Here is a 14166-nt window from a genome sequence, read left to right on the forward strand (position 1 = left end):
TTGGAGGTTAGAAAAAGATCAAGAACACAACTTAGATCCATAGTTAGGTTAAGCATTTCATTGTTTTAATGTCCCCCTTCCCACATTTTCAGTGTAAATTTTTTGTTGCACTGCCAAATTAATAAACCGTATATTATTATTATTATTATTATTATACACACACACACACACACCGCGTAGTGTAGTGGTTAGCACGCTCGATTCACAATCGAGAGGGCCGGGTTCGAGTCCCGGTAAGCGGCGAGGCAAATGGGCAAGTCTCTTAATGTGTGGCCCCTGTTCACCTAGCAGTAAATAGGTACGGGATGTAACTCGAGGGGTTGTGGCCTCGCTTTCCCGGTGTGTGGAGTGTGTTGTGGTCTCAATCCTACCCGAAGATCGGTCTATGAGTTCTAATCTCGCTCCATAATGGGGAAGACTGGCTGAGTGACCAGCAGACGACCGAGGTGAATCACACACATCTTTCAGGACATGTGGTGGTGTTAAACTTAGCCAGTGCCAGTGTGCCAAAATATACAAATCAGTAAAGAACCTTGGAGATTTAGGTTCACAATTTATTTGTTACTGTTTACAGAAACTGCAAAAAGTAAATGTTGTAGTATGATATACTACAAAATATTCTACAATGTTCAGGTCATCCTGGCAATATCTTGGGAACACAAAGACAAAATGTTTCATAAGAACATTCTATCACCTTGTCACCTTAACATAATACAAATCTCATGTACACATTAAAAGAAAATAGAGTACTCTATAGCAAAACATTTGATCCCATAAAAAAAAAAAAAAAAGCTTAAAACATAACTGGCAGACTTTGTATTACATCATTACAATGTTTGGACCTTATTAAGATTGCTGAGATTACTTTTTATTTTCATTAAACTAGATTTTTTCTAATCTTTGGAACTTTGTGCACACTTACCTAATGGGATTTCTTACTTTTCATTCTGTATATATATGTGGTGTGTGTGTGTGTGTGTGTGTGTGTGTGTGTGTGTGTGTGTGTGTGTGTGTGTGTGTGTGTGTGTGTGTGTGTGTGTGTGTGTGTGTGTGTGTGTGTGTATTATGTAATTGTTAGAGAAATGTGCTTCCTGCCTGGTGATATCTGCCAAAGCCACAGTTAACAATAAACTTCAAATCAATACATTATTATGCAAGAAGAAATGCATTTTTCTGCATCCATCTTATAGTGTTTTTACTTGAACTAGCCTTCTAATTTTGGCACACGTCATATATGTAGCATCAAAAGTGAACACGCAAAGCACAGATAGTCTGAGGTGAAACACAGGGTTGTGACTAATATGAAAGGTTTGATTTCAATGGGCTGAAGGGCAAGAAATTCTCAAGGAATTAATCTTTGACTGGAATGTATCATTAGAGTGACCAGTGACCGGGTGGTAGTGTATGTGGATGCTGCATGATACCATGGTACTCATGCACTGGAATGAGAGGTAAATACCAATTAAAGCTGACAAGCAAGAAAACTGTGTTAATGATAAGAGAAAATTTCAGGGTAACAAAACTGAGTAATTAAGAGATTATATGAGTAAAAGCAAGTTGACTTGGCAAAATAATAAAGATACAAGTCATGAGTGTTATGCAGTGAATGGAGATCAAGGAGGAGGCTTTGATATGTGTTTGAGGGTCATATACATACACACACACACACACACACACACACACACACACACACACACACACACACACACACACACACTCATCAACACATGCACTCAGGTACACACAGTCACACACACATATATGGGAGCAGTTAAGCTACAATAAAAGCTATTGAGAATTTGACTAAATCAATATTGACCCAGATGAACACAGTAAGGGAGTGGAAGACAAGAGAAGCTTAAAGTTTAATATACACTTGAAACAACCTGACAGGCAGTGGTGCCCTGGAGGGGAGGAATAGCTTGACTATAGTAACTATGGGGAGAGGCAAGGAGATAAAATGCATGACAAATAAGGTATTTGAAAATAAATAATTTTCTCTGAAATACCAAACATTGACTGGTGAGGCCCAACTGTGCCCAGGGAAGGTAAAGGCAATCAGATGACACTTCACACCAGGAATGACAAATATTGCAAAGTCAAGGACTTAAGATAGATACTCTTCTACATATTTCTTTAGGACATCATTGTGATTTTAGATAAATATGAAGATCTGTATATTATCGCTGCAAAAAAATGTTGACCAAATATATTCTTGATATAAAACTAGTGCATAATTTGTAGGTAAATGTAATTATATGTAGAACTCTACATTCATGCTGAAAATCCACATAATCACACTTCTTTGATGTCAGTGGCTCTCTGGTAAAGCTCTGTGGAATTTGGCATCAGAATAATACATCTGTTTATGGTGTCCAGCTGCTTGGATGCTGTGCCTGCCACACAAGAGGAAGACTCCAAATTGGCCTTAAGAGAGAGCACTGGTGAGGACATCCAGCTCTCCACTGTTACCTCCTGGACATGCTACACAGCTTTGGCTCACACATAGAAAAGTAAGCTATAAAACTATACTTAACATGCAAACACTCAAGATGGTGAAGCATGTAGGTAATTTTAATAATTGATTATGCAAATTGCTCTGAAGAATGATAAAAATCTGAACAGGATAATATCAATTATGAACTATTTATAAATCATTACCATTGCCTTGATACAGAACAAGTATCTGCTATGGCATCCCATTCCTAATCAAGTCTAAATACGAAAATATTATTCATGTTCTCAAGAAATCATTTTGAAAATTTTCATTAACCAAGTGCCATCTTCAAGCACAGGTGGGAACTCATTAGCCCTAGCTGTCTCTGAGTGAAGGGTGAGAGGGAGAGGAGGGGAGGGCTTAACATGGCCACCTCAGGACCTTAATTGCCTTGAAAAGGATCATATTATGAAGCAGAATGCAAGGTTCTAAGGAGCAACTGCAAGGTTCCATCTACAAGGAGAATTTGACCCTATCAGTACTAATTTTCTAAATGTCTTTGGCCTCACTGTCCAAACACCTTGTCCTAACTTAGCTTTTAGTAAATATTCAGGTGAGATATCTATATACAAACTATGCTTAGTAATAATAAATCAAGCAATTACTCAGTATTTTCTTCAAAAAGACAATTCCATGCAGTGCACCATCTTGTAGTTTGCTGGGAGGGTAGGGTAGTAAGGTGACCAGATTTCCTGACAGGAAGTGTGTATCGTAAAGGATACACACTTCTTGAAAACAAAGGTGAAGCAGATCTGCTTGAAGATTAAGACACATAAAGATATTCTATTCAGCCTAAAACAACAATGATTGAAACAAGTGATGTTTCTTTATTGTTAAATGGAAAATGCAGAAATGGAAGGAACCATGCCACTTAATGTGGGAAGAAGCCAAGGTGTATCTGGGAAAGTGGAATGTACACTGTGGACCGATATAATGGACAAAGCAGTGACAAAATCTTTTGCATCAATGGGGAGGAAAGAAGTGAAATGAGATGGCTGGAGTTTTGTTGTACTGCTGGCCTGGCTGACTAGTTAGCAATATCACCAGTCTAAAAATGTTACACAGAATATGTTACTGTTTTCTTGTAGGCTGTGAAAAGAAACTGCAGAGAATAGCATTGGAGGAATGGGAAATTTTACCCATGTTTTTTTTCTTCTTCTTTAAATGATAAAGAAAAAAAAAAATCTGACTGAGTTCCATGAAATTACATGAATGTGATCAGCATGTGAAACAATTTACAATAGGTAACATTAATGACATCTCAGAGGAGTAGTTGTGGAGCAGCAAAGACCCAGATGTCTGTTCATTGCTGGGTGTACTCAATTTAAATGGAAGTTAATGAAAAAACCTGATAAAATTAGAGAAAGGGTAAACAGCATTGTCCATCAAACAGAAGAGAACACACAGGAGCAAAAAAATACATAAGCTAGTTTGAAGAGTCAGAAGTGTGGACAGATGTGAAGAAAATATAGATTAATATTCTACATGCATTATTTGCCTTATAACACAGACTATGAAACAGGAACTCATTACTACACACTTTTATATGTAACTGCAAAATAATCAAACAATCTTCACAAAGTCCAAATAAAACAGATTATTTGTGAAAAGCAGAACATGCATGACATTGAAAATCTGGTCACCTTACAAGAAGGAGGCCAACATCAGAGGTGAGTGGGTGATGAAGGAGTGGTTGGGATTACCAGATGGAGATAAACTTTGAAAACTACCAAAGTCTCCACCTCAACTTTCACAAATAAAAACAGAGTAGGTTAAATACTCATCTCTTATGTGATTGTCACAGCAGAGGTGATACCATCAGTCATTTGAAATACTCTTATGCTGTATTAGTTATATCTTCTGGTGGCAACTATTTCCATTTGGAGGGTCCAGTAGTCACTGGGTTGCCTTCTGGCTAGGCAGCTCATGTCTCCTCAAGGCATTATTTACTCTTTTTACTGTTCTTAATTACAATCACAGCCTGTTTTTCCTGTCAATGGTGAACTTATGTACTGTAGCATTGCTCACATCCTCCAGTCCAATATTAGACCAAGGCCTACCAGCAACAGGAGGTAAACCCGACCATAATCCATCCATTAACATTCATAAAATTGTGTACATAGTGGATTACCTGGATAATGAGCTGATTCAAATAGTACTAGCATTATATGTTTGAGGCAGTGTGCCAATAATACTCATAATATTCACAGGGAATCAGGATGAACAAATGTCAGAAGAAGCAGTTGCTGAACACACTCAAGACAAGGAAAATGTGGTCGGAGTGTTTGCACCTGAGGAAGGGATGCTTTGGGCACACAGACGACACCCTGCTGTGAAGGTGAAAACTGGCACGTACACACAAAGAAGGGAAAGTTGGTCAGTTGAGAAGCGTAGGGGCAGCCACTCACTCAGTTGGTGAGGACATGACAGCAAGCACAGGAGCAATCAGTGGCATGCATACAGTTAGGACAAAGAAAGCACATGTACATAGATATGATGGGGCACTGAGAGACTGCACAAGCTTAGGTTGTCCCTTTGATCAGTCTCCTTATATCCAGCCATACATGGGAGAGGGCGGAAGGAGCAGGAGCTGTTTGGGGACACGTGGGTCTGTGAAGCACTTTCAGTCCTCTTGATATGGTACTGAAGATTATTGTAACACTACTGTACATGGCCACAGAGACTGCCTTCTCCTTCCCCCTCCTGTTTGCTGCTCTGAATGCCTTCCTTTAAAGAGCATTTTATTTGCTGTCACATCAGTTTGTCAGACCAGAAAAAAAAAAAAAAAAAAAAAAAAAAAAAAAAAGTTGTTCACTGTTCTAATCTTTTTTTCTTATAATCATTACTGTGGATGATTTTCCAGCTTGGGTACTGAAATTGTAGAGTCCTTGGAGAGTGCGTATCATTCCCGACACATTCTGTTCAGTGACCCACACTTAGAGTACATACCACTTTATACACAATATACAACTAATGTACATAATATTCTCTGTAATATTTCTTCCACAAAAATATAAAAGTAATATGAAAAATCTTAAGATTCTATACACAGTACTGAGAATAATAATTGTGTCTAAATAAATCAAGTTTTCAAAATATCTCCCTGAAGGAGCATTCAATTACATCTAACACTTTGTCTGGCTCAGCACTCCACCCTCCCCTGACTAAGGTCCACACTTCCTTCCCGTTGCTCTCTCCAGTGTACGTGAAAAGCCCCATGCCAGAGGGACTTCCCAAAAACACTCAAAGCAGGGAAGTAGGAACTCTAATAAATCCCAGTAACTCTACCAAGACCCAAATGAGAGTGGGTCCTGATCCCATAATCCCAGTGAGGTGTCACATGATTTCCATGGCAGGTTGTTTTAAGAGACAATTTATCTTTTAATTTTAGAGAGTTAAGCACTCTATCAAGGCAACTTCCTGATCTGAACTGAGTATAAAAGATGTGACCCTCTTTCAATATCATAACTGATTGAGTAAACATGGGGTGGGTGGGTGGAGATAAAAATAATAGCCTTTTAGATTATGCACTGTAAAAGCATTTCCAAATACTTCTCTTAGAAGATCTCCCAACAACACCAACCATGGCATATCTGAGGGTGTGAGTTAAAAAAATAAGATCAATAAACATCTTTCTTAACAAACAGGCTCACTTCCTTCCCTTCACCAGCCGGCTCACCAGACCATCCTTGGAAGTGTTGGATGGCTGGGTGGAGGCTGCCGGCGGTGGTGGCTCCTCTTCATCTGTGGTGGTGCGGTGATTGCTGGCGCTCCTACTGGCAGCCTCAAGGGGCATGGTGGAGCGCTGGTCCTCAAGGCGCCCAGACTGGAAGCGCATGATGAGGGAGAAGAAGTCATCATCTGGGACGGTAGGGGCGGAGTGGGTGAGGGAGCTCTCATTGGGCAGGGAGCTTCTCTGGTCCTCGATGCGGGAACCCTGTCAATGGGAGGAAGAGCAATGGGAAAACTTTTACCACAACTGAGGAAAAGACAGAAACCTAAAATGAAAATTGTTCAGGAGCAACTGGGAAACAAAGATCTATAAGTGTCTTCACTCAAAAAAATTCTCTGCAAGATTATTACTGTCTTGCTCTCACATTGCACTACAGAAATTGCCTGAATAATGGCAGCCAGAAAAAAAAAAACAGCAAATTTAAAGAAAATAAAGCATTTGTAAGATGTATAACTGCTAACTGTTTCTTCTGTTGACCCACCTGACATCGCATCAGCATGTCAAAGAAGTTATCATCTGGCAAGGGTGTTGAATCACTCGCTGCCACAGAGAGTCGTTGGAGTATGACTTGCTGGTTGTTGAGGCCGGGCAGCTGAGGGAGGGAGGCTCTCTGCTCATCCATCCGGCGACTCTGCATCCCAGCAATGCTCTCCATCAGTTCCTCCAGTACACCACAGTTATCTGAGGAACAGGCATAAGAGTGCTGCAGTGAAATTGGATACACTGTTGCCTGCAGTTAAGGAATGAAAATGAAATACTGAAAAACTTATGTTATTTCTTCTGGATAGCAGAGTAATGATGTTGTATCTTTTTAATTATGTTTATAAATGTAGTCATATGAGGTGTACCCTGCTTAAGGTTATGTGTTCTTGCAAGCACTTCTCATCTTGATTACCACAACCCACACCCTCACTCACTCCCTGACCGCTGCTGCTGCTGTCTGAACGTTCCTCCTCATCTACAGACCTTAATGATTTTCAGACTACCATCCTATATCCAATCTATTGCAAAGATATTAGTTTTTTTCTGGAATGGATTAATCAATTTCCCACTAATTTCAATGGAAAGTAACGATCCAGCTTGTGTCCAAATCAGGTTGCACGGTGGATCATGAAGTGCATTAAGGACATATCCCACAATACCACTGCATAATGTTTAGAGGTGGCTGGGGAAAAAAATAAATAAATAAAATAAATAAATAAATAAAAAAAAAAATAAATAAATAAATAAAATAAATAAATAATAATAATAATAAAATAAAAAAATCCCAACTCTAGATGTTTTCATTATATGTTATTAATACTCACTTCACCAACACATGCATTCTAAGAAGTGTGCACTACATTCAAGTTCTTTAGAGTGAAGGATTACCTCACTACTCGCACAATCTATGAGCATCAGCAACGAAAAGCTCTATCAATCCTGTGCTTACCAAGTTTTAGTTTGGGTACTTGAAGAGGAAGATCCACTCCTGTGAGGCAGTGATGGTAAGACACAAAGCACAATTATAATACTGTGCTGTATAGGTTATGTAAACATTAAAAGTTCTTCTATCAGTATTTGTGGGACTAACTGCTAGGTGGATTGCAATGTAGTCTTTGTGATAGCTGCTGTAAGTCTAGTAAAGTGGCTTTTAAAGAGAAGAGTTGAAGGCCTTTCAGAATAATGATGATCTCAAAAGAAGCAGCAAGTGTTCAGGATTATTAGGAGTGCAATGCAGAAAAGAATATAACAAGGAACTATAGCATTAATCGTAGATGTAGTAACAGTAGTGGAAAAAGCACCATCAATAGTAGTGATAATAGTAATAGTAATATAATTATGAATGTAATGTGTGAGAGAGAGAGAGAGAGAGAGAGAGAGAGAGAGAGAGAGAGAGAGAGAGAGAGAGAGAGAGAGAGAGAGAGAGAGAGAGAGAGAGAGAGAGAGAGAGAGAGAGAGAGAGAGAGAGAGAGAGAGAGAGAGAGAGAGAATGAATAATAAGTGGCTAGGGGGAGATGCAATGATAACTCACTGGCACCGCTGTCTGAGGGTGTGGTAGTGCCATTGGTGGAGCCGGTGGAGGAAAGGGAGCCACCGTGATCTCTGGTCTGGGTGGTGGCACTGGCGGGTGGAGCTGCTGGCCTGTCAGACTTCTGCTGTTGATTAGGATGGTTCTCCTTGTTCCCATCGATGGACAGAGTACAGCGCTGGTCGTCCATCCGCTTGCTCTGGAACCTGGACAGCAACTCGAAGAAGCTGTCGTCGTCCATGCTGGATTCCTCATTGATGGATTTCTGTTTGTGAGGGAGAGGAGGGGAGGGTCAGAAGAGGTGGCGGCGATGGTGGTGATGGAAGCTGTCCCGAAGAGGTGGTGGAGAGGAAGCACTGGCTTGTCTTAGTGTTTGATTAAAGAATTTAGAAGCAGAGTTCATTTTGTACAGCTATGTGCACATGTATATACACACACAAAGATGCATATGTGCACACATGCATATGTATAAGTATGTACATGCGTGCACACACACATACAGGAAAAGGGGTTATGAAGCACAGCCATGAGTGGGGAATTACAGTTATAGTTAAATACACTGAAAAGCAACTCAGATTGCTTCTCATTATGAGAAGCCTGAAGGTTTATGGTAATTTTCATGATAAAAGATAAAGCTGAACTTTTAGCAACCATCACGCAATGAAGTTTTGGACACATCGATTTGTGTATATCAAAAGTCATTATGCCTTATCACATTTAGCATACACAATCAGAATGAAATGAAATCCAATAAGAATTAAAATGAAAGAACCAGATGAGAAATAACAGGGCCACATTGAATGGCCTGATACACCCATAGTATCTGACTGACTGCCTCAAGCAAGGCCAGGGATGAGGTAGTGTACAGTATGCTACAGGAGTCAGACCATTAAAGGTGCAAGACACACTTGGGGAGTCCTGTGGAAACCCAAGCTGCAGTATCACATAGAGGTAGGAGAATATCAGACTGCATCTGCATAGCCACATGAAAGCGTAGGGTAAGTAAGCGCTGGGAGAGAGGTATGGACACGCACATTTTTATCAGCATGAGAACTAGAGGTGTAGGATGTGGGGCCGTTAACAGGGTGGCGGGCATCCTCCGAAGAGTGAGAGCCAATGCCAGCATCCTCGCTTTGGTATTTCCGAAGGACACCCTTGGCATCGGGGGTCATCTGAAAGGTACGGCAAGTACTGGCCTGAGCTCCTCATCAGGACAAGCTTCTCCTGTCCTCACTCTCTTTCCTTGCACGTGGGGCCAAGCACTGTGCTGAGCTCGTGAGCATTGCTTCTGGGAAAACTTCAGCAAATCTGACCCAGTGAAGAGTATTTCTCATTCTCTCTGGCATGCTTGATTTGTGGGCAATGGCTACAGCTACAACTATTAGGTCACAAGTGCAAAGTTACCTACTTTTCAACACAGCTACAACTATTAATCATATAGCAATCAAAGGACAAAATTGCAATATCTCCTTTGTCTCAAACTTTGTTCAAACTTATATTACTCTTTCCATACTCTCTAAAACCCTTCAATATAAAGTGAGTTCCACCTGCTGCCCAACCACCACCCAGCATCACTGCAGCTATGGGCAGTGTCTGGTGTCTAGTGCCTGGCTTGCCTCAAGATGCTGTGAGTCAGCCACACCAGACAATTTTTTAAATTTCTAAACTACAATACACACATATCTGGGTCAGACCAAGGTTATTAGGAAACTAGCAAAGATATCACTGAACACAGTTAAATATATATACACCAAGACTGAATCTACCTGAAACTGGTATTTCAGGCCAAAATTAATGGGAGTGTTGCATTAGTATATACACTAAATTAATGTAAGTATTCATAACAAGAAACATTCCAGAATAAAGTAAACTGTAAAAGTTCATTCAATGACAAACACACATACATTATTATGCATAAGGGGTGAATTGAAAAAGAAAAAAACATTGAGTATAATAATAAACAATTGAAGTGGAAGTTCATGCAAGCAGCAGTGGGCAGCGGTGGCAGCAGCGGCAGCAGCAGCCACAAAAGATACCTTCAGGAGGTCCATATTTTCCATAGACTTCCTCCTTGTCCTTGCCTTGTTGTCCTCTGCTGAATCCTGATCAAACGGCGCCGGGGGAAGACCCAGCACCTTGCGGATGTCACTCAGGTTCATCTGGGCAGCAGCCTGGCCAGTCTTGTCGCCAATCTGGCACAGGCACGAGGGAAGCGGTGAGTAGCGTGCAAGGTGCATGCATGCATACACATGTGTATGCATGCATGCATGTATGTCTGAATGTATGGTAAGGTGGTGAAGCCGAGTGGACAGCAAAAAGATCTTAAAGCTGCAGGTGAAGAGAGAGGCTTAGAAAAAAAGTCTTGGTGTAAAATCTTGCCAGAGGTGTTAAGTAGAGTGGAGTGGCTCAGGTTTGTTCTTCATGGATACAGATCTTTCCTTGATGCAGCAACACAACATGTGGTTGCGACTGACAGTGTTTAGTTCCCATGACATCCATTGAAAGACAGTGAAGGTAATTTCATACTGAGTTCAAGCTGCTTGTTGTTCACCTATGTTGTTATGATATAATTCTTTTTGATCTTCCCCATTAAAACTTTTCTCACATTTGGCATATTCTAATTCAATCAGCCTTAGGTTTCAGTATGAAATTTCAAGTTTGAATCACGAGGTACCACTGTAAGTGTAGAGATACGCTGATAAAATAATAATGATTCAATAATTGAATATATCGCACTGGTACTGAATTTTTGTACAGGAAGATGCATGACAGGAATGTCAAAAATGTCAAGAATTATGAGTAAAATATAGAACAGCAAATTAAAATTATTACCTGATTGCAATGGAACAGGACTCTTCTGATCTAATAATATGACTCATGACTGCAATGCTTAGCATAACAAATATATCTAAGACCATTACTTAGAAAAAAACTACAATATATGAACTTCAATGGAAAAAGTATAGGCTTACTACATTAAAATTCTGCAGTAAAGGAAAAACAAAAAGAGTGAAAAGAAGTGCAAAGTTAAATAGCAAATGAAGAGAAAAATGTAGTCTTGGCTCAAATAAAATTTCTGATTTAATGAGATGACAAACATTTTTGTTAAGGGTTTTTGAGGAGAGGATGAAAAGAAATGAATGATGTTAATGAATTTCTGATGGAGAGTTAAAATTTCAGCAAGTGAGGTAAATGAAGGTTTAGGAAAAACTTTTGAGTGAAGCATGTTAATCATCAGTGAAAAGTCAAGATTTTAGTAGAACCTGACAGTGAAGGAGAGTAAAAGCTGAGACACGAGTTCTGCATACCTCTTTGGAGATCTCAAGGTGTCTGGTGGCATAGTGCAAAGCCTTCTCATTATTGTTGGTGGCAGAGTAAGCATTTCCTAAACTCCAGCAGGCCCGACCTTCCCCGACCTTGTCCTTGAGCTCTTCGGCAATGGCTAAGTGACGGAGGTGGTACTGGATGGCCATGGCAAAGTCCCGCAGCAGAGTGTACGTGTTGCCGAGGGAGTAGCACGCTTGGGCCTCCACAGCACGGTCACCAAGCTCCTGTGCCAGGTGGAGTGTTTTCCTGCCAGAAGCAAGCATTCAATACTGGCAACCAAGGGCTTAGGGGTCATTCTCTCTCTCTCTCTCTCTCTCTCTCTCTCTCTCTCTGCTTTACTGAATTAAATAAAAGAAAAGATTAATAACAAATGTGTAGTTGTAAAGGAATGACAGAGATGACTTCCTGTAAGCTGCACAATGACTTACTTGTAGTGATCAGCAGCCGTTTCAAACTTGCCCAAAAAAATGTGGGCATTTCCAAGGTTGCTGTGTGCTCTCCTCTCGGCAGCCTTGTCTCCAAACTCCTTGGCTATGGCTAACCGCTGTCGGAGGTTGGTTCATTTCAGTATGTGGTAAATGTTCATGATACATTACTGTACTACAGCAGAAATTCCAAGTGACAAATCAATGATGGAAGTAGAACATGTGGTGTGGGAATGATGGAAGAAAAAGATAAAGTGAATAAAAATCAAAGAATACGTAATGTTAAAAGAATATAAAGAGATTTTGCTTCTCACACAGAAACACTAATGACTGAAATATTCTGGCACAAAATCAGTACAAGCAAGGAACATCTGAGTTTTATTATTATGTATGGCAAAAGTAAATATGTGCCAGGACATAAGCCTACATTTAAACCTTATACACTACAATACACACATACACACACACACACACACCTCACTGTGGTAGCTGATTGCCTGGGTGAAGTTCCCTAGCAAGTAATGTGTGTTGCCAAGATTGCCACATGCTCGTCCTTGGGCAGACCGGTCATTCAGCTCCTCCATCAGGCGCAAATTAGCTCTGGAGGACGACAGCTTAGATGAGGATGATGTAAAGAACTCTTATAGTGGGAGGAGAGAGAGAGAGAGAGAGAGAGAGAGAGAGAGAGAGAGAGAGAGAGAGAGAGAGAGAGAGAGAGAGAGAGAGAGAGAGAGAGAGAGAGAGAGAGAGAGAGAGAGAGAGAGAGAGAGAGAGAGAAACTAGGACACACCTATAAACAACACTCGCGCTGGCACCTGGTTTAAATAGAAAATAACAAATGGTAACCCGGGGATCAGAATGTAAATGGAGCACATGAGATATGTTTGTTAAATGATACACACATTTGATACAATGGCAAAGAAGTGGTGGTGCAGCTGAGGAGGTGTAGTGTGTGCAATGCTGCCACTGGGACATGGAGAAGATGAACACACACAACATCACATCAGACCAGGCCTTACAAAGCACATAAGGTCAAAATGTATATGCAACACTAAAAAGCTAAACACACATCACATCAGACAAGTTTTACAGAATAAATATGCTTGAAAAAAAAAAAAAAAAAAAAAAAAAAAAACAATTTTATCATTACCAAGGACATAAATAACTACATAACACAAATGATATTGAAGAAAAAGAAAAAAGAATGAAGTGAACAAAGGTAAGGCATTCTACAGCAGTGCAGCACCAAAGCTCACCAATTTCAATAAACACACTCTTTAAGTCCCTCTATAGATTTCCACCATGGCAAGATAAATTAGGTTAAGATGGAAGAGTTTATACTGAGGGAATCATTCGCTGAAAATTTTCATAAAAGAATCAAATTGGGTGGAGTTTTTACATGACAGAGTTTTAAGGAGCATCACAAACAGTTAGGGCATTTCAAGGAGCATCACAAACAGTTAGGGCATTTCAAGGAGCATCACAAACAGTTAGGGCATTTCAAGGAGCATCACAAACAGTTAGGGCATTTCAAGCAGCATCACAAACAGTTAGGGCATTTCAAGCAGCATCACAAACAGTTAGGGCATTTCAAGCAGCATCACAAACAGTTAGGGCATTTCAAGCAGCATCACAAACAGTTAGGGCATTTCAAGGAGCATCACAAACAGTTAGGGCATTTCAAGCATTGAGTTAGGACATTTCAAGGAGCATCACAAACAGTTAGGGCATTTCAAGCAGGGCATTTCAAGGAGCATCACAAACAGTTAGGGCATTTCAAGGAGCATCACAAACAGTTAGGGCATTTCAAGCAGCATCACAAACAGTTAGAGCATTTCAAGCAGCATCACAAACAGTTAGGACATTTCAAGCAGCATCACAAACAGTTAGGGCATTTCAAGCAGCATCACAAACAGTTAGGGCATTTCAAGGAGCATCACAAACAGTTAGGGCATTTCAAGGAGCATCACAAACAGTTAGGGCATTTCAAGCAGCATCACAAACAGTTAGGGCATTTCAAGCAGCATCACAAACAGTTAGGGCATTTCAAGCAGCATCACAAACAGTTAGGGCATTTCAAGGAGCATCACAAACAGTTAGGGCATTTCAAGGAGCATCACAAACAGTTAGGGCATTTCAAGGAGCATCACAAACAGTTAGGGCATTTCAAGGA

The 14166-nt window shown here is 40.3% G+C and overlaps 1 protein-coding gene across 7 annotated transcripts in view; it reads right to left on the bottom strand.

The window, feature by feature from the left end:
* Positions 1 to 540: 540 nt before the first annotated feature.
* Positions 541 to 14166, bottom strand: part of LOC123499766 (G-protein-signaling modulator 2-like) — a 49073-nt gene continuing 35447 nt past the window's right edge. For 3 of the 7 annotated variants that reach the window (XM_045248227.1, XM_045248226.1, XM_045248220.1), the window contains 8 exons: positions 12470 to 12593; positions 11997 to 12112; positions 11550 to 11814; positions 10278 to 10433; positions 9276 to 9413; positions 8245 to 8506; positions 6712 to 6911; positions 541 to 6434 (listed from right to left, as the gene is read on the bottom strand). In XM_045248227.1, coding sequence (XP_045104162.1) covers positions 6147 to 6434; positions 6712 to 6911; positions 8245 to 8506; positions 9276 to 9413; positions 10278 to 10433; positions 11550 to 11814; positions 11997 to 12112; positions 12470 to 12593 — 1549 coding nt within the window. In that variant the 3' untranslated portion in view covers positions 541 to 6146. The remainder of the gene's footprint in view (positions 6435 to 6711; positions 6912 to 8244; positions 8507 to 9275; positions 9414 to 10277; positions 10434 to 11549; positions 11815 to 11996; positions 12113 to 12469; positions 12594 to 14166) is intronic. The other 4 variants (XM_045248221.1, XM_045248224.1, XM_045248222.1 and 1 more) reach the window with 4 other exon arrangements.

The sequence above is a fragment of the Portunus trituberculatus genome, chromosome 50, assembly GCF_017591435.1.
Source record: "Portunus trituberculatus isolate SZX2019 chromosome 50, ASM1759143v1, whole genome shotgun sequence".
Lineage (NCBI taxonomy): Eukaryota > Metazoa > Arthropoda > Malacostraca > Decapoda > Portunidae > Portunus > Portunus trituberculatus.